We start from the raw sequence: 21900 nt of genomic DNA, 5'->3' as shown, positions 1-21900 counted from the left end.
AAACATTCCAGATTATTTATGTACTTCCAATGGTGTGCAGTGGAGTACCAGAAGGAAAAGTACCAGAACCTGCAGTATGTGCACGTCTCCCAGGGAAGGACAAGAACACACTTCAGTAACATCAGCTGTGCTTCAGGAACTGCTGAACATGGATTTTAGCTGCCAGTAAATCCAATTAACTCTTGAATAGTTCTACACAACCCCCTCAGCACGGCAGCTTTGAGCAGCTGCTGCCCTGCAGCTGCAACACCATCCCACAGCCGATTTCAGAAGACAGGGAAAATGGATCCTTCCATAAGCTTCCTGTGTATTTGAGGATGAAAATTAGACAAAGATCATACATTAAGAAATCATTACACATGTATTATCTTCCATTTATTCCCAAGCTTACAGACTCTGCTCCAGCTTTCCTGAAAGGAAGACCAGCAGACCAGGGCCACCTGAACAAAATCAGCTTCCAAACTCCAGGCAGAGGACCCAGAACTCAGCTGGGGAAGGACCCTGATCCTACAAAAAATGTTACTTGAGAAACTCTTTCCACAGTGCTCTGAAGGGGAAGACAGGGTGTCAAGAATGGTGATAAACTGCAGTAGTTAGATTAAACATTTATTTTTTTTTCATATATTCACAAAATCTTCACAAAAGTATTGAAACTCAAAAAGGAATTAGACTTGAGTCAAATACAGAGATGAAATGTACAAGACAAATGAGCAGGCAAACTAAAAGGTCTTGAAAGTATTTTACTTCAGATTGAAAAACGAACAGTTCAACTGTTCCGTTTAAATAAAGTTTTGCAAGATATACAGTATTTTATGAATACAATGCTGGTCATTTGAGGCAATGTAAAATACCTCAATTTTTCCTTCATGCTTTTTTTTTTTTTCTTTTTTTTTTCTTTTTTTTTTTCTTTTTCTTTTAGAAAGATACTGTTTACCAAAAAGAAACTTGAGCAGTCCAGGAAAAGCTTTTTTCCATTAAATTTATGAAAACCATAAATTGAGGCAAACCTAAGATTCCCAATGGAATCAAGATTATCTTCCCGCTACCACCACCTTAAAATTATCACATGCTTATTGGAACACTAATATCTGCACCCTAGGAGTACATTTGCTTTCAACAATGAGGGTGATTCTTTTAAAAACACTTCAGTGTGGTAAATGCGATACAGATCTTTGCAAGTATTAAGTTTTGGAACAGTTTTGCTAATAGCAGCTAACAATACTGGATTAATATAATTTATAAATAATTGTTCCCTAAGCGGTGAACATAAGTCTACACATTCACAATAATCTAAAACAAAATAAATAGTGACTATGCATAATGTGGTACAACTTTCACTAGTTTCTATGAAGAAAAGCTGAACATCTTGATAAAATTATCTGATCAAATTAAAATATGACTCTAAAAATTAAAAAAAAATTGTCAAATTAACATCACGTAAGCTTAGTGTTGGAGTAAATGTTATGACTTGCTGTATTTTTGGAATATATATATATATTTTCCTTTTTGAAGTAAAACACTTTAACACATTGAAAATGTTTATTAATTTAAGTGATAACATTGGTTCTGGTCTCATTTTACTTTAAAAATCATTGCACTCATTAGTGCCCATAAAGGTCAGGTTGGTCTGTAGTATTCTGTAAATGTATATAAAAAGTTTCTCAAAGCTAACAGTACTTTTTATAAAAGCATCATCTCAGAACTGCTGCATTTAATACAGCCAGGTATGCCAAGTACAGACTCTCCTCTTTACAGAAATATGTGAAAGTAAATGCCACTTAACTCTCTAGCACTGAAGTGTCCCCACTCCTGTTCCAAACTATGCCTGTGAGTGCAATTTTCCATTTCATTCGCATTCATGGCATCAAAGGTACTGCAACCTAGACTTGTGATGTGACTGAACCTCACACGTGTGGAGTTTCAATGAAATGAGAACTAGGTCAATGAAGAAATATTAGGAGATATGAAAGGTTTGGGTCTTTAAGGCAATATAAAGTATATTTCATTATTTGAAATTGTTTTGTTTTTAATAATTAAGTGTATATATAAAAATGCCTAAGAGGGGAGTGAGAAAAAAATACTTTAATTGTAAAATTTACTTAAAGCTTCAACAGTTATCATCTCCTACAGGAGTTAGCAAAAATATAAAAGACAAAAAAACCCAGACCTGGAAGGGGGAGGAAAGGCACAAACAAGGAGGCATGGGATTAAAGCAGCCCAGGAATGCAAATGTCTGTAACAAATTGACTTTTGTTGTTTAGGTTTTTTTTAACCAAAAAAAAAAAAAAAGAAAACAAAAAAAGAAAACAATCATCACCATCAATCAAACAAAAACAAACAAAAAACAAAACAAAAAACCAAAAAAAAACCCCCAAACCCCAAGTGGCCCTTTGTTTTTCCTTAAAAAAAAGAAAGAAGGGTTGAGGAGAGACCACTAAGGGGAGGAAGAGAAGGATGCAACTATAAAACCCCATTGCCTGAAATGATGGCACTCTAGAAAACAAGGTGAAGGTTACTTCTCAGAGATGACAAGCTCAGTGTCTACACAAAGTACATGTACACTTTATACAAATGAAAATCTTCATTTGTCACCATAAACCTTTCTTTCAGAGGAACAGCTTTTGCAGATCAAAAGTTCTATGAGATCTTCCAAATGCCAAGAAAAGAAAATCTGAGCAATACAACTAGTAATGTCTCTTTATATGGATGTTAAGATGACAATTCAGATTATTTTCCAAACTAATCCTGAGAAAAATTTATGTTTACAATTTAAACAGTAATGTTATGTAAAAAGTATTAACAAATCCACTATTACAAATGTCAGTTTTCCTATATGGTCATCTATATATACACAATAAAATGGTAAGTATATGCAAAAATAATTAAAAAATCATGCACAAATTACTTTCACCTTTAAAGGCTGGGTTTCCCTCAAAATACAATTTTTTGCCTTTTTTTTCCTATTTTTTGTGTTTTATTTGTTTGTTACCACCCCCTAGACACACTGAGTACTATCTCTACAGGTCAGCATGAGCTGATGGGAAATACATTTATTTTACATTCAAGCTTTTATATCCTAAATGACCCTGTTGTAGCATATGACTTATCAAATGAGCAGCCTTTTTCCTCATTTTAAAAAATTAATTTTTTCCTTTTTTTTCCATTTTTTTCTTTTTTTTTTCCTTTTTTTTGTTTTTTTGCAGTGATCAATCTTCATGTTCCGTTCCGTGGCGAGCTGGGAAAAAAAAATGCAGTTGCTAATCTATGTCTGAACAGTCTGAAGCTCCAGAAGAGATCCAAGGAGTCACTATCAAACTATCCTGTAGCATGAGATCATTGCACACAGAAGAACAGTCTTAAAGTAGTCAACTATCTACAAAGGTCTGACAGAGCTGCATCCCTCTTGTGTTTCCTCTTTTTGCCGTGGAAAAACTGATGGTGTGATTTGCTGCCTTGGTGCTGTTTGTTTGTGACTGAGGTACCATGGCTTGAGTTTGTTGGACCTTGGAAGCCTTTGTTAGAGGAGCGGAATAACCGTGCGGATCCGTGCTGTGGAGGAAAGAGAACGTGGTCAGCAATCCCTGCAGTGGGAAAAAGGCATGGCAGTCACACAGCCCTGCTCCTGCACAACCAGCATGCTGACCCCTGAGAACAGCCTGGAAAACCTGCCATGGCAGAGGGAACCTGGGACAGCAGCACTGCAGGGCCAATCTCCCACCCGGGTGGTTGCAAACAAATGTTCATCTCTAGCCCCTAACAAGAGGGGCAGAGCACTTGGAATTTTGGAAAGTATAAAGGTATTTTACAGAAATGTCCATAATCTAAGACAGAAATGTCCATAATCAAATCTGTGCATGCCCATGATCTGACATACCCCATCTTTTTAGAGATGAGATCATGGGCATGCACGTTCCAGCCTGGAATTAGTTCTGCCCAATAATACAAACACACACCCATAGCACAGCCAAGACCAGGTGTATGAATTGTCCTGTTAGAAGACAAATCATCAGCAGATAAGAGGCATGTCTTCAGAATTATTTTCAAGGAAAGAATTCCAGAAGGTTGTGGACTATGTTTCAAACATAAAGACCCAGTTTCTGAAAAAGTGTAAGAATTTAAACTGCATATATCCAGGGTATACTGTATATAGAGGCATCGAATATTTTCAGAATACTGAAGCATTCCTCAGTTGGAAAATCTCCTAAATGTGTAAGTTCTGACAGTTGTCATCATAAGGATGTTTGGCCATAGGGGAAAATGAGGGTGAATGTCATCTATCACAAAGAATCTTCACCTCCCTTAGTGGAAGACAGAGCAACAAGTATCAACAGCTAAAAGAGCAGTCAGTCAGGGTTTTAAACACACATTTTTGCTAACTGCTTTCACTGAGTGTAGGCACACCTCATCTCTCATATTTTGCAATCAAAACTTGGCTAGTGTGCTTTTTGCAAAGGAGGAAATGGGTGCAACACAGCTGAACACCTCTGGCAAATTTGGTGTACAAGTCAGACCAACTTCATCTCTTTTAAAGTTGGGAAAGCCACGGTTGCAAATTCATCTGTGCAAGCTTAACAGAGAACCAGGTGGCTTTAGATACAATCAGTGCTGGGAGATTTTTTAATGGGGCAAAAGGGAGGTGAAAAATGCAGTGTTCCCTTTCCAGAACAAATTACCCTTCCATGGAGGATATGTGTAATATTCAAATAATCTACACAGTTGTTGTTTTCAAACATTTCACAAACCTGAGATTTGTTCGTGTTGCTGGATGTATTGGCTGTTTGGCTATTTTGTGTTTTCCCACTTGACTGGGAGGATTCCAGTGACACTTCTTGTGACCCCACTCTGTTTGTGGTAGACTGACGACAACTCAACTGTTTAGAGGTTTTGCAAGGTGTTCCATCAGAATCCTTCAGGAAAATGTAAAGGATTAGTGAGCTTTTCTTAAGAGTGAGTATTTCTAAAAGTGAATTTTCTTTTAAAAATAAAGTTAACAGTGGACAAAACTGAAAACTTGTTTACTTTACTAGATATTAAAATTCTTTCAATCCAGAATTCTTATCAAGTAAAACAGATTTAAAGATGTATTGATGTGTGATTCTGGTTTTGAGATTTGCCTTTTATTTTTACAGTAAAATTCCCAAACAGATATTTTTGAAAGCTTTTGGCCTGTTTGTTTTTTAAAGCATGTGGCTTAGGATTACCAGTCTGTTTTATTTTTGAAATACAGTTTTCCCAGAGAAAAGAGGGCTGTGAAACTTTGTGTCTATATATTCACTTTCTACATGTATTGTGTCAAAAACACACTGCAACTTGTATGTGTAGAAATTGCATAAGAATTAACATCTTATGCAAGTTAGGATTCTGGATGAATTAATTGACTAGGATTGTGAGCTCCCAAAATGTATTTTGTGACAATATAAATCAGAGGGGAAAAAACCCAAAGAAATTTTAAAAAGCAGAGTCAGAAAACTTCCAGTACTTACTACATCACTAGAGCTGGACAATGTAGATGATGATGATGATAAAGGACCTGATGAAGAATTTGAAGAATGTTTACTAAGTGTTTCTGAAGTTTTATTTCTAGGCTTTCCCAGGGCTTCATTCTCTTCAGCAAGATTATTGTTGCATTTGTCCAGCTGCTGAGTATCTACTATCAAGGTTACTCCATTACCTAGTAAAAACAAAACAGAAGCATCACCACACATTTAAATGCAAAAACATGTTGCCTTGAGGTTATTTAATATAGCCCCTAAGATACAAAATACATGTTACATCCACAGTAACACATGGACATTAATGCACTGAGCACATGGTTTGAGATAGAAATTAGGGACAGAAGATGTGGAAGAAGGCAGCAACAAAGTTCAGATGTGCTGCTGTAGATTGTTCCATGCCACACTTCAACAGCACTCAAATACAGAGATTTAAATTCTGTATGCCCAGTACTCAGCAACTCCAATTTTTCTTCTGCTGGAGCTTCTAGGATCAGATGAACTCAAAATAAGCCCCATTACTTTGTAGGATTTCCTACACTGAAAATTCAAGATACAGAACTCTCATATATCACTAAGCTCTGCCTTAAAAAAACAAAAGTTGGAACTTAGATCTGAACTAAATTAACAAGACAACCACTTTTACTGTCACAGGGTTATTAATACAGGGTTATTTTTCTTTTTTGATTGCTGTTTTATCAGAAATAAGACACTTAGGAGGTAGAGATTTACATGATGTCTGTGCACAAATGCAGCTAAAAGGGGGGTGATGGGAGCTCAGGGCCTGCAGGGTCACAGCTCCAATGGCACAGAGCACATCCAGCTGACAAATCACTCACACAACTTCTAAAAACAAGTAAAAAAAATCCCAGCCTAGCCAAAAGAACGGGTCCTTGAAACATCTTCTCTGATTAATCGCTAACAAGAGAACACTTCTGACAGGAAACATTCTAAAATTAACTGGAGAGCATGAAAATTAATTCTAGTTAAAAAATTCCAGACAGCAGATACACCTGCACCAAGAGAGGGTGGCAACTGGCTGCTGAAGTCAGAAGATGGGCAATGGATTAAAGGTGATTCCAAAGGGCATTGTCACCAAGTTCTCTGGCTAAATTTTGTGTTTCCATTTGTTAAAAACAAGATCATGATTGACATTTCAAGACTTGTCTGTTTAAAAGACTTATTCCACTTACATAGTGAATCCTGGCTTAAGTATTTCTTCCTCACACATTTGGTGTTAGACTTTAAAATTACTATTAAAAATGCAGTATTTAAGGATTCAGATTTAAACTAGCATGCCCAGCAATTTTTATTAAAACCTTGTCCATATTTAAAGGACAAAGGAAGTGTGACACTGACAATGTGGTAATTTCAACTGGAAGTTTTTCCAAAGTCTCTTTTTGGAAGGCAGCCCTCTTTACAGATCTCTCTACTAACCAAATCCATTGTTAGTACAACAAAGATGGGCACATTTTACTCTTGCACAAATCTGACTTTTCTGGATGAAAACACATGAATACTGAAAAATAAAGAAGAAACTACTAGTAAGATGCACACATAGACTTATGTGAGGCAAAAGTAACAATAAAATCTATACAAGCAAAATGTGCAGGAAGTTTGCCCCTCATCCCTGCTGAGTCAGAACTCACCATTACATGAAGATTCTGTTCTGCTTTGCATTCCCCACTGCTTGGATATCCAGTCTCTGTATGTGGCCACTTCTTGAGTAACTCTAATTATTCTCCCTAATATACTGCAAACCAGGAAAAAAAAACAAAACAAAACCATCACCACAATTAATTTTTAGAGACAGAAAAACGTAAGCAATGAATGTTTGAGATTTAGAGTTGGAGACTTTACCTTTCTGTTTCGTTGTTAGGATAATATTTAGCTATTGGGGAAACAGCATGGCTCAGAACAACATAGGCATAATCAAAAGCCTGCTTCACTTGCATGGCACCATAGGAACTCCTCCCAACATCATTACCTTAAAATAAGAATATAAATAAATGAGTAAGATTGAAACTATGGTCATCACCTTTCAGTCACGAGACAGTAATCTGTTTTTAAAATTGCCCTTAAGTCCCAACTAACTGTAGCCACCTCTTGTAGAAGAGGATTAGCATAAAGCAGAAATATTATATATATATTTTTTATTATTTATTTATTTATTTATTTAGCATAAACAACTTAAAATATCTACAGGGATTTAAATGTAAAGAAGTCCAGACTAGCAATTCTCTGGGTACAAGTAAAATATATGAAGAGAAAAAAAATCCTGCAGTGCATCTATTAAACATTTAATAGTAGTGCTATTCCATTTTGGTTTCTGAGGATACCTGGCTGTAATGGATCCTCAATGTACAGCATTGATGGTCTGTAGCCATCCAACATGCTTTTCTGCACTTCATCCTTGGCAACATAAGAGCCACCATCCTTTATTCGGATTCCAGTCTTCAGATAATTGAAGTGACGTCCATACAATTCAAAAAACTCTATTAAAAGAACACCATAGTTGGCATTGGGCATACAGGCATCTTCCCTGGGATGCAGCTATTAAGAAGAGAGAAAAAAAAAATCATTCTTTTATGACTTCAAGTTCTTCACTTTTTCACAGCAAACATGTCTAAATACAGAAATAAAAAATAAAACAGATATGTCTAAATATTTTCCCTTGATTAAGCAGTTTGCATCTCTAAAATAAGATGCTATGACAACTTTTATAACATAATTACCTCTTCAAAAAAAGGCTGTCAAACACTAATCTTTGTGCATTTGAACTTTCAATCCAATAAGTGAACTTCCAGCACTAATGGCAGGGTTCTTGTGCAAAAGCAGATATTTGTACCTCACAAACCTGGGTCTGCAATACAAATACAGACTTCTCATGTGCACAGCTAAACACAGGATCCCCTCTACTGTTAAGGAAACAGCCTGAGAGGCAGCCTGAGTGGACAAAACCAGCTCAGAGTTGTAACAGATATGAAATTTAAATTTTTTAAAAATATTTTTTAATGAGCAAATGGAAGTGCTGTTATTCAACATAAGAAAATGGATTAGGAGAGATTATGGTTTTAAACTATATGCATGTTGCCCTTATTTGTTTTGTGCTCAGCGGGGAACTGCAAAGGCACTCAGCAAACACCAAGCTCCAGTTCCAGGCTCGGGTTTTAGAGTATTTAGAGTCTGGAAAAGTGTGGACATACACTTGCAAACACAGCTATACATAACATTAGTTCAGGAAAAAGAACAAGGCTGATACAGCCAGAAATCAGCTACTTCATATTTGTTCAATATTTCCCTCTCCCAGGCACAACAATATAAATTTAGCTCATGCATTTTGTTCTATTAGATTTAAGAGAAAGTTGCAAAAGATGTTTGTTTGATATCAGCTTAGTAACCCAGAGAATCAAGATTACACTGCATTTGTGAAAGCACATACAGGGTGTGTGACCTGGAGACCAATCAGGACTGTCACAAAGGACAGCTGCAGCTAACACCAACCTTATGGAACTTGTTCCAAGCAAGTTATACAATATTCAAGTTGTTTTACCATGAATGACACACGTCACATCATGTGTATCAAAATCATATATATCAGTGCCTGGCATTGGTACACCAACAGATGTTCTAAACACCTTTTGTACCAAAAGTATCAGCATCAGAGAAGGAACAGAGACAGATGGGACATATCTAATTTTTAATGAAAAGGAGGTGCAACCCCAAAAAGTGGTAGCTTAAATTATTAAACTGGAGGGTTGATCAAATTCCTTCTTAAGGTGATGTCCTTAGGCACAATGGCATTGACAGATTCCATTGAACTTACCTGAAGGAAACTGACAGCCATTAAAAAGAGACTATAAGAACCAATTCCACCTGTAAATACTTCATTAAGGTCCCTCTGTAACAGGAACTGTTTCAATACTAAAACTAGAAATGGTAACACAGGATATTTCTGAAAGAGAAAAACAAAGCTGTTACAATACTGTGATGCATGCATGCAATGGAGAGCATATTGAAACCATGTTTTATTATATTTTGCCTTTAAGGTAACTATCATTAATCTAATCATTAATCTAACCTATCATGTTTAGTAACTGTGGAGAAGAGCCAATGCCCTGCCTACAATCAACACAGGTATTTTACCTGTTTGACTCTGGTGGCAGATATTAACAAGAGAAAAAAGTTATTACATTGTAAAATCAGAAGTATTTGTGTTGAATATATATATATATATATATATACACACACACACACACACTTACTTTTCTCATACAAGTGAAAAATATGGCAATATGGCAAAGGAACAACTGTGGAGACACTGACATCTGTAACAAAACCTTCTTGCTACAATTGAGAGGTAGCTCAAAGTGCCCTGAGACTTCTGTCCTGCAAGTACTTCAGATGCCCAGAGTTAAAGAAAGCCCTTCAAAATTATTACACCCAGGTAGCATCTTCAATAAAGCAAAATACCTTTGGGTAACTGGTCCTTTAAAGGGTTTATGTGCATGGATTCCCCTAAGAGGCTGCTTTGGGACAGCAGTGGAGGCTGGGCTAGGCCTGCACTCTGTACACCCCTCACAGGGGAGGGGCAAAAGAGGACTAATAAGATCACTGCTTTTATCAACACAGAGCTAAAAAGTTCCTTAGTGTCACAGATGAAATGTGGATCACTATGTCTGTGACTGCAAAAAGATTAAAGGGAAAGAAGAATTTTGCCAAGAACCTCTCTGCAGGAGCCTCATGGTGAGTACTGGGAGTCCCATCTAACTGAGGATCCCTAACTATCTAACCAAAGATTCTGAACAATTAAAAACTTCCAGTCACAAGCTGAAGTGTTGAATATCAGTATATACCAAAATTTAGAGATGGGATTTTTCTTGGAAAACTGCACACCCTTAATAAAGGCTTCAACTGCCTTGGATTTCCTAAACAACCTGGATGAAGAGAAAGAGGCATTTCCAAGCCTAATGCCAAATATGACATCTCAGAAAGGTACTGAAGTTATATGTGATAAAATAAGACCCAAGAGAATGCCCTGCAAGTGTTACATAGAGAGTGCCTCAAGAACACCAACAAAGTCACTTGGCAAGAACACACCAAGTTTTCTGCAAGTCAAACAAAGGACCCTCCAGAGCAGCCTGTGCCACCTCCTCCTCAGCTGCCCGTGCTCAAGGCCAGCTGTGGTGAGGCACAGCTGCACAGCCTTGGCTCAGCCTGCAGGGAGAACAGCCCTGTGGGAAAGCACCATGGGGGAGCCTTGCTGGGAGTGCCTCCACTCTGCTCCAGAGCTGCTGCCCTGCACTGTCAGCCTGTCCATGTCCACTGTCACCGTCCATGCTGCCCCACGCTGCTGCTGACCCTGACCCCACCCACAGCCTGCACATCCTCCCTGGCCACTTCTCTGCCCCAGCTGCTGGCACCAGACCTGCTCTGCTCTTTGGGCTGGGGTACCACAGGGCTGCATTCTTGTCCCTGCTGCCACACACAGCTCCTGCTCCATCCCCCGGGGCACAGACCCCTCTCACCCCCTGACCCAAGGCCAGAGGGTCACAAGTAACCCAGGCAACTTGATTTTCTATGCTTTCACACACAAAAACACCTTCAGGCTTTCATGAGAAGACTATCTCACATCTTGAAATTCTGAAGTGCAGAGCTCAATGAACTGCAGTTAAAGGAGCAGAACACTTAAAACAGGCAATAGTGCATTTTTCTTAATCATTGTACCATTAAAACTACTCCATATTTTATTCTTCTATTTTAGTATCTTCATGCTTTTTAAGGCAATATATCTACAACTTAAGACTATCCCTCAGCATTATCAGACAACAAAAAACAACAGAGTAAAAGTGTATCTCTAGTAATGATGCAGTCAAAGTAAAACAGAAAATAAAATTAAGTTATCAAATACTCAGTGTGTAGTTCCATGAGAGTGTTGCCTAACCTTGATAAAATCTTTGATGAGCTGGGCTGCTTTAACCCCATTCTGTACATTAAAGCTTATATCAACTTTTACTTCAGTGAAGGAATCTGTCAGTTTAATAATAGGTACCTGCAAAAGAAAGATACAATAAGTCAATACAGATTTCCAAGACACACTTGGTTTCATTTATGACTTATATGCACCAGAAAACCTGAAGTTTTTTATGAATTTATAGAGGAGGTAGGCAGTGAAATCAGGACTCCTACTTATGAACTCATTTGCCTTGCCAATCTGTTTACATAAACTTGGCTTTTCTAGCACTATTTTCATATTGGCTTTTCATAAACACTATTTTCAATTTACTGTCCTGCTGAACAGAACTTAAGGCTTCACCTTCCAGGTGATTTATTTTGGACTGGTTTGGGTGAGTTGCTGTTGCAGCAGCTCAGCTCTGGTGGAGACCACAGACACCAGAGGGAGACAAACACTGGAGAAACAGAGAAATGGTCCTGGAGACATCAGAAATGACACAACTCATGTCACTGGGGTCATCACTTCCTCACCAAAATGAACTTCAATTAAGAAGTACAAGATATGGAGAGTACTCTGATGTGTCTCCACCTGAGTGACCATCAAATTTCCTCTCTCTACTAATAACAGCTATGACTTAGATATCCCAATACTCTTACAATTAGCAAAAGATAGGAAATTATAATAGAATTTATCTATTTTTTGCAAGACATACCATTACCTATTTAGACAATGCTGTACTTAGTACTTCTACGTGAAAACTGATTATACCTGCCTACTTGCAAGAAAAATTACTTATGTAAAAACTCAGTCCAGAGTTTTTACATGCCCTGGTTTAAAAACATCAATGCACAACACTGACTAGTCCAATCTCTCTTAAAAGCAACATGTTGTGCATATCAAATATCAGACAATTTCCACAACAGAAAAAATGCTTTTGTTATTGCAATATCAATTATTTTGTTAGTAGTAAAAATCATACTAAATAAAAAAGTTCTTTATCTTCTATTTCAAATTTAATATACAAAATAAGTTACTGCTTATAAAAATTCATTCTTTTAACCAACATCTTTCTTTGATTAAAAATTCAGCTTAAAACAAGGGAATACCCTCTTCCCCCAAACTTACAGTTGCTTTATCTAAAACCTTTACTGAGTTTTCATCTGCTACATTGTGCTTTCTAAGAGCTTCTTCCAGGGTCCAAAGAGGTAATGTCTCCCATTTTCCAAACACAACTAAATCAATATCACTGAAAAGGAAAAAAATATATTTATTCAAATTAAAAGAATGATAAACTTAAAATACAAACAATTGACATCTATACATAACTCGAATAAAGCTGAGAGAACATAGCTGAACCAAATAATTAATTCTGATTTTTCCCAGGAAATGGCTGGAGATGAACTCTTACACTTGGGGAAATACAGACCATTTCAGGTTACTTGGAGGAGGGGACAGATAAACATAAATCAATTAGGCTGCAAAGCCTAAAATTAGTCTCCTCAGGCCACACTGTGAGCAGAGAGGGATCAGCTTCTCTGGAGTGATCCAGAGCAAGAAATGAACTTGTTGTGAATCACCACCTTTGGGCTGTATTCATCAGGAATGTTGATTTAACAGCCTGACACCAAAAGGAAAAGTCCAGTTTCCCATCCTCTACCCCCACATGCATGACCCTGTCTCCTCCTTTGCTCCAGGTCTGGTGTTTGTCTAATCCACAGCAAATCAGTTCAGCCTATCAATGGGTCTGGCAGAAACCTTCTTCACTCCCCCTTTAAAGGACCCACAGAACATTCTGGGGTAACTTCCTGCCTCTCTGCATCTCTGAGTTGGTTTTCTGGATGATCAGAGCACCAGAGGGCACAGGGGAAGCTGCTGGCCTGTAGTACCAAGAATAGGGACAAGGCAAGGGAGAAGAAAAGATGGCAACTTGGACTTCAGGAAGCCACAAGCTATTAAATAAGATCAAGCCACTAATTAACTTCACTCATTAACGCAGCTCTTTGAAGGGGTGTCTCCATCCTACTACACTTCCTCCCTACGCACACACAAAACCATTTCATTACACAGGAAGCTGACACCCTAATCCAATCCCTGAACTCAAACTCAAAAGGTGGCTGGTGTCACATCTGAGCACTGAGGGCTACTGTGAGATCCTGAGCTTCTCTCTCCTTGCACCCTAAGTCCTTTGATTCCCCTGCTTGGCCAGGAACACAGAGGAGGTGAGTGTGCAACCCTATAGTTATGCTAGCAGGGTGCTTCAGTGAGATGGGAAACTGAGTAACACAAAACTCAAAAAAGTTAAGAAATACTTCCCCCTGCAAGAGATCCTATAGATCTGCTGATTGACAAACACCACTGCTTTAAGAACCCCAAAGAAACTGCATCTGCACTAGATGAGCTGTGTCCTGAAGCAGCAGTTCAGCCACAGACTGCTGGGCTGACAAGGACAGGCAGCACCTGCCTCTTTTTCTGAAAGGTGTTCAAAACTGGCCTGGGCAGCAGGAAATGCTGCTTGACATGTCTCCTCTAAACTGAATTCCTGTTAAACCCACTGCTGACAGTTAAAAACAGGAGACATTTTCCTGATGCACACCAAGAGAGAAAAAGCAGCTCTGTTGCCACCTTGAGCACAGACACTGCCTGCAAAGGGACACAGAGATGCAGCAGCAAAGTGCCCAAACCTTCAGCAGCAGCTTCAGCTGATGGATACAGAGCAAATCCCAACAGAGAGACACAGCATTAAAAACACACTTCACACCTTTCTGAACCCCAGAGCCTGAGATCTAAACAAACTGTTACTGAAAAGGAAGGGAAAACCTAGGGCAGAAGGAAGCTTTGATAGAAGGCAACAGTGAATTAATGACCATAATGACTGTTTTGAAAGTTTGGCAAGCACTGCCACAGGAAGGTTTTTTGTGGGTTTATGTACTGCATTTGAAGTATCTGCATTTGTTCTCCCCCAAAACCTCACCTGAAACAAATACTCAAGAAAGGCAATATATGACAACAGAAAAACATTTTTGTTACATCTATTTCAAAACAATCAAGCAAATATAGTAAAATATCCATCAAGTCACCAGGAATATCTCTCTAGCATTATCAGCATCAAATCATATTTAATTAAGCCTATTTAAAATAAATTTTAATAAGGCCAGAAATGAGGCCAAATGTGAAAACAATGAGTATTTGTACACCTCGCTTCTGGCTTTACAAACAAAAAGTGAGGAATTAGACTTCCTTACAATTCCTGAAACTAAAGCATCTGTCAGATTCTTTCTTTTACAAATAGAGATGGAACAATAATGAGGATATCCCTCACCTGCAGTCAGTACTAGATGTCCTCCTGTTCCCAAAGTATGGAACTCAGTTCAAAAGCTATCCTCAGATTTATGCTATTTAAATGTGTTTATCCCCTACAACCATTTAAGCATTTCACTCAATTTCTATTTAGTTGTCATAAATACTCACAATTTCTACACAGAAGATACCAGTGTCACTGATTAAAGACTCTTTATGAAAACTAGCAATAAATTTGGAAAAGGTAGATGTTGACTATTGTACAGATTTCACAAAAGAAGACTGAAAGAAAAAAAACAGTTCTGTTGTAATATTTTTTCTTCAGCGCTAATATTAACAATGTTACATTAAAGGTTTCGATTTAGTCATCTGTGGAATTAAAATTTAGCTTTTCTTTAAGGGCCAACATCTTCTTTTTGCATTAATGAAGCCAAATTCCAACACAAGCCTTTTCTGACCACATGGTATTTCAGAACCTTCTACTGATACATGCAAAATCTATATAGACACATGTTACAGTCAATAGTCTTATTTATTGCATTTCTGTACACTTTGCAGAGAACTAATAGCTTAACACTTGCTTAGCATAACAAGTATTGACACAAGTAGCACAGATCCTGAGAGAGCAGATAAATCACCCCAGGGTTACAGGTCCAACAAGTTACTTTTCTTTTGTGTGGAATTTACACTGAAAAATTACTAACCTTGTAGGTAAATATAAACCAGTTTTAAAACTTCCAAATATCTGCACCTGAAACACAAGAAAAGGATATATGAGAAAACATATGGGATGAATTAAGAAATTTTTCAGGCTTCAGAAGACAAAGTTTATTAGGCTGCTTGTAAAGGCTGGCTATTGCTACCCTCCATTGGCAGATTTTGGTATTGCTAACAGGAACTGAACACATCTGTTAAAGCATACATACCTTCAATGTGCTGCAAACAGCTGATCCTCATTGTTTTTACTCATAAAACATTAATAACTTTGCCTTTTCTAATAAACAACTGCATTGCAATGTAAAAATTGTTCCAATGACCAAATTTGTCAAAAACCCAGAATCCAAGATTTTGAAATGCTTAAGGATGACAGAATATTTAAGAAAAACAGTATCAGTTTAATTTGATTTTTGTTTTCACATCTCAAAGTATACCTCTCAGTATCTGAGCATTTCGAAGTCTAACATATTTCCATTGCTTTGCATACTTAAAAAAAACCAATTCCATCATGCCCCATTTTTTTCTGCATTACAAAGCAAGTAGCACAACTCTGTCTATTTCTGCTTAAACCACAATTGGAAGTTTTGGAGAACTTCACATCCCACAGAATTACTTTATTATGCTGTAATATCTAGCACTGGAGGTGTAAACCATCAGGTTTCCCCTGTAAGCTGTCCAAAACCACGCTCTCATTACCTAGCCAAGCCTTGCAGGGAGGTCAGACTCATGGGCTGAGTCTCAAAGGGAGGTTGGGGAGACTTCAAAGTAAAAAATATCTACACATTTGAGCTAATTTTCAGCCATTCTTCTGATGTTTCCTGGAGCCACCTTATACAGACTTGAGTATTCTGCTTTAATGAGTCTCATACACCAGCTTGATTGCCACCTATTTGTATGTCAATGACCCACTTTTTATGTTTTTCCCCTTCAGGATAAGAAAAAGGGAAGAAAAGATGATGTTTTGCAAGTGCCTTAATACTTTAGTAGACTAAGAAGCAGTTTGAGTGCTTCTTCCTGATTATTTTTTATCACTTCACTCCTCTCAGCCCCTCACCCCAAGCCCAATAAAAAGTACATACACAACTTAATATTGACAGTTCATAGCTTCTCAAACTGGCAAAGACTGTGAGAGGTGCCACAGCATGAACATCAATATTGTATAAAAGCATAAAGGCATCACAAAGCTAAGAATGTAGTAATAATAATCACTGTGTTTATCCAGGGTAGTAATAAAAGTATCCTCTATGAAACTGGGTTCAGTCAAACCAGGATTCATTCAGGCACCAAAAACACAAGAAAAGTGCTTTTGCACAATAAAACAGCCACTGATGGGTTTGGAAAAAACAAAATGTGCTTTCACAATATCAAACAAAATAGTGTGTTCAGCTGAACAGCAAAGAGAGCCTTTACTGAATAAACAACCCTGAAAGTATTCATAAACTTACTGATACAACATATATGACCTTTACCAAAAGGAATGAGACAACATCTGCTCTTCTACAATAATCTGGAGTATGAGAAACACTGAACTATTAAAAAAGAAACCCACACCCACACTTCAACCACTCTCTCACAAAAACTGGAAAGACAAAAGAGGAACAGTGGAGAAATCAGAACACAGATTTTAAAGGATTCTGATTTATTATCAGTTTGGAATTTAAATTGTTGAACCTCTGTAGCCATGCATGTATTGAAAGCATCCCAAACCAGAACACTATTATGACTTGAGATGTGAGCATTAGTTTTTGTGGTGTGCCAATGCTGCTGATCATGTTCTTATTGCTTGTGGACAGAGATCTGTATTTGCACTCATAAGATAACTTCAGTCTTCACAGTACTCTAATAACTCCAACTCCTCTAGGTTATTGTTACTGTTTATCCCACACTTCTGTGAACTTATTCATAATAAATTCCACAGTTCCTGAGGGAGCTTTAATTACAGTATGTGTCCAAATACATGCTCACTAAGCACAAAAGAATGGAAACCCACAAAAGCATGGTAAATTTCTGGTACCAAAATCCCTCTGTCAAAACAACAAAAAACACCCACAGCAAATTTAATTTCCTTTTCTTCTACATCTTTCAGTAGAATTTTCTGAAGTTTGTTGAACTAGAGTTCCACTTTTTACCTTCATTCCAAATCCTAGAACTTTCATAATTTAAGTGTGTGAAATATGTAACATTCCCTCTTTTCAGATCTATGTGGTCACATGGACATGAAGCTGAGGATATCATTACAAATGTATCCTAAATTCAACTGTGTAAGTACTTATTTGTTCAGTAGCCAAATTTTCCAACTGAACTTGTCAAAAATATTTGTCTTAAAAAGTTTTCATTTAAATGTTTTGGGTTGTTTGGTTTCAGCGTAATTAAAGTGTTTCTTATGGTCAGAGCCCTGCTGATGCCAAGAACAGTTCTCACTTACTAGGAATGTTTCCTTCTAAGCACATTCCCTTGAGTAAGAGAGCAAATGACACAATTGCTAACTTCTATAAATAAAGTAACAGTTTAGGATACCTAGTTTTACCCCCCGCCCCCATCTGCTTTTTCAGCCTTTTCCTAAGTGGAACAGGGGAGGGGGAAAAATAAAGGATGTGCTCAGGCACATTCCACATGTACATTCTCTGTACATTTAAATTCATGAAGCCATATTTTTCTTTTCTTAGTATTGGATTTTTATGTATTTATATATTTTTTTATGTCTTACCTATGTGTTTAGTGAGAAACTACAAGCTAAATGTGTATGCCTAACTTCCAAGTTTATTTAAGCTGGTTTGGCCGTATCAACGTCTCAAAACGAAGAGCTTAAATATTAACTCATCACTTTACACTACAGCTAGAGCTGAGGACATTGGACCAGGTAACACTCCACCTTCCCAGAGCATGTACCCAAAACTTGAATCTTAGAAGCAGCTAAACCAACACAGATTGTCAAAAGGTTAGTGATTAACTCAAAGGACTGAAAAATTACAAGAGACTGTCCAAGTCGAACACAGTTGAGTTCAGCGGTTCAGTTCCCAAGCTGATCTGGCAAAATAAGTTTTGGAAAAATAACACCACAGTAATGCTGCTGTCACCATTCAGTTCCCTTTCAGCCTCCAGAAAACGGAAGGACATACAAAAGGAGAATTCTTCCTCAACGTAACAACTGCAGACAAAATGCAGTTGGGCTTTGAAGAACAGTTACTGACTTGAGAAAAAGAACTGGCACGCTCTCGCTCTCTAACATTTTCAAGCACAGTGGAGAAAGACAGTCCTGGCAGATTTAACTGGCACTAATTGAAAAGTGAACTTTGGTTTTTCAACTACACAGTGTGTGCTTCCCCTCAGTCACGTTACAGCTAAGCCCAGTGGTCAGCTGTCGCTTGTGGTAGGACTCGTAATTTGCTTCCCCTCCTTAAATACCTGGTGGCTACAGAAAACTTTCAGCAGTTTAAAGGAAGACTATTTGCTCAAGGATGTAAAGTTACACACACACACACAAACATGTATGTTATATATGTACATAAAAAGTTACTTTTAATACAAAAGACTTTTACAGATCAAGCCTGTCCCACAGAGTATCTCTGGACGCAGCATGTTCTTGTGCCCCATTCAAAGTGCTAGTGGTAACAAAGAGAGATCCCCTGGTAATAAATCCATTCACCCCATTAGCCTAGTTAAGTTTGCAGCACACAAACTTGCCTAGGAAATTGCAACATCTCTAGGCTGAAGCCTCAGTGGTTTTGGTGAAATCCTCTCCTGCAAGGCACTCACAGGGTGTGGCACCCACACTGTTTCCTGCACTACTGCCTGCCAGACCACTACTCCTGCTCTTGATTAGGGTCCACCTGAATGTCTCACTGGGTTAGAGGAGAGCTGTGCAACACCCTGTGGCACATGCTGCTCTCTTACACAGCTCCCATGGAAAGGTTACTGCGTTTGCTCAAAGAGAAAATTGCCAGACCTGTGGAGTAATGACTCAAACACCTCCCTCCAGCTGTGCAAAGGCAGCAATCACCGAGTGGAGTGCTCCTTCCATGTGATGCTCTGTGAAACATTGTCCATAACAATAACCTCTTGGAAAATGTGAGTATATTTTACACACAAACCCACACATCCCATACATAGAACTTATACAGAATTCACATTCTGTCATATTCTGCCAATTTCTAAAAAGGCATTCCAAAAAACAGGTTAAGAAGATTTGAAATGAACAGTGGATTTAAGTCACTCATGTCAAAACACTGTCTTTTACTGTGGCAGGATCAAAGAGCATTCCTTATACTAGAGATTCTGCTGTCTGAATCTGGTTTGCTCTTCTGGTTAACAAGCCCTTATTTTCAGCTACTGTTCTCTACAAATAGATGACTACAGCTTGAAATTTACATTCTGGAAATGAACACAATATTAGTAGAAGAATATAATTAAACTAGATTCAATTATGCCAGAAACCCAACTGTGTCCCCATAAAACCATACTGACTTATAAATGCAATTTCTCTGTCTTCTTTTTAATCTAACCTTTATCAAAAAATCCCATAGCTCTGCATAGGAGAAGCTCTTGTTTTGAATGAGTACATACTAGCAAAAACTTCAGTGGAAAGAGGCATTACACAGCTCAGCACACAGATCTACAGATTTGTTTCTTCCTAAACACAGACTTCTGAGTTTTTTTTAATTTGTAAAATATATCAATTTAGTATAACTGCCCATTAAAAATACCATGGTCTACATAATCTGATATTGCTGGTACACCACCTTAACAGATTTATTCAAGATCACAAGTCTTTGAACTAAAAGCCCTACTATTAAAGACAGGAGTTTCAGAAGATTTCTTTAAACACAATACACGCGTGTCTGATATGTTTCCATTCACCTTATCAAATAAATATTCACGAGACTGAACATTGCCACACCTTTTGCCTTCTCTTTCACTACAGCAGGACTAACTTGTCTTTGATCCTATGTGTGATAGAAAATGTTATCCTGTATTATTTGAGTAAGAAAGATGACCCCTCTCATTTCACCAGAAGTCTTTTTATGTTTAGCATGGAAAAATAAACAGTATTTGCAATATTCAATATTCCATAAAGTGAAGAGGCACAAAATATTGCTTTTACATATTAACAAATAAAACAGTGTCCTACTCACATCTGCATTAGGCCAGAGCTCTTTGATAACATTTTCTATTCTGGACACCACTTCCATCCGCATTGTCTCTTCTTCAGGTCTGGGAGACATATACTTATAAAAGTCAATGATTTCTTCATGAAGACTAAGAAAGAAATAAAAAGAGAAAGAACAAATAATCAGAAAAAACCCACATGCAAATGAAATATCAACTATTCTAACAAAAAATATTTCAAGCTCCTAGTTCTCAATTTCATTAAAGGTAATTTTAGAGCAGCATGCAATTAAAAAAATCTACTTCACAACACTTTGTAGCATTTAGTTCCAATTAGCTTCTTATGCCAACAGGTCAATATTGCACTTGATTTGCTAAAAGCATGGAAGCAAATCTAAATCCAAGTGCCTTCAATTCACATTGAAAGTCACACTCTATTTTAATGCCAGCATAACACAGAAACGGTTCAGTCTTCAACCATGAGCGCAGCTGTAGCTCTGAGTACACACTTCACAAAAACACTTCCTAGTCAGCCCCTTGGCACCAGGCAGGGAGCTTCAGGCAGCAGTCTGTATTCAGTACCACGCTTGCAAAAGTTGACAGTAATTGTGCCAGTACTAGAGCTAGAAAAACTGCTTCTTTTACTGCTTATAGAAGTCACATAAACTAAAAATGTACTCTCCCCCCATAACCCCAGAAAATATGTAGTACACATGCAGCAGCAATTGCTCAGAGAATAAGTGACTGACTGACAGTTAACCCATATATAATTTACCATATTACATGTGTTTTTCATTGTCAGTGAGTTATGTTTAGCTTGCCTGTAATGAGAGCTGAAATAAAAATGTCTTCATACAGTGCTACGAATTTCTGTGCTTCTGTAGTACCAGAAACACATCATCAACTTGACTAATAATGTAATTCCAGCCACGGAGTAACTAAATTAATTTCATTTGTTTTCTGCAATGACCATTACAGTAATAGCTAGTTATCTTTTAAGAATGTATTGTTTCTAGTTACCAAGTACAACTGTATCTTTCATTAAAGCTCTGAGGGACCACCAGAAGACAGCAATTTATTAAGACCAAGCCCTTAGCTGAGATGGGGAATCTAATACTTCCCTACTGCACACACACTTAAATAAATCAAATGTTAATAAGTGGAAGCTGTATACATATGTCAATAAAACTGATTAAAATATCCAACAGTTGTGTTTAACAGAGTCAGAGCAGGCAAAGAACTCACACTACCTGTGTTTAGTTCTTCCAATATTGCAGTATTATGAACAACACAAGCTTCTCTTCCTCCCCTCCAAGTTAGGGGAACAGTCAC

The 21900-nt window shown here is 37.6% G+C and overlaps 1 protein-coding gene across 1 annotated transcript in view; it reads right to left on the bottom strand.

Moving 5' to 3' along the window:
• Nucleotides 1-593: 593 nt before the first annotated feature.
• Nucleotides 594-21900, bottom strand: part of TENT4B (terminal nucleotidyltransferase 4B) — a 41632-nt gene continuing 20325 nt past the window's right edge. Inside the window, exons 2-12 of the mRNA XM_058034289.1 lie at nt 20595-20718; nt 15450-15496; nt 12574-12694; nt 11437-11544; nt 9319-9447; nt 7832-8045; nt 7353-7479; nt 7142-7245; nt 5484-5671; nt 4743-4907; nt 594-3549 (exon numbers count right to left, since the gene is read on the bottom strand). Coding sequence (XP_057890272.1) covers nt 3370-3549; nt 4743-4907; nt 5484-5671; nt 7142-7245; nt 7353-7479; nt 7832-8045; nt 9319-9447; nt 11437-11544; nt 12574-12694; nt 15450-15496; nt 20595-20718 — 1507 coding nt within the window. The 3' untranslated portion in view covers nt 594-3369. The remainder of the gene's footprint in view (nt 3550-4742; nt 4908-5483; nt 5672-7141; nt 7246-7352; nt 7480-7831; nt 8046-9318; nt 9448-11436; nt 11545-12573; nt 12695-15449; nt 15497-20594; nt 20719-21900) is intronic.

This window comes from Melospiza georgiana, chromosome 14 (assembly GCF_028018845.1).
Source record: "Melospiza georgiana isolate bMelGeo1 chromosome 14, bMelGeo1.pri, whole genome shotgun sequence".
NCBI classification, from domain to species: Eukaryota; Metazoa; Chordata; class Aves; order Passeriformes; family Passerellidae; genus Melospiza; species Melospiza georgiana.
The sequence above is the reverse complement of the archived record's forward strand: the minus strand, read 5'-3'. Positions and strand labels throughout refer to the sequence as shown.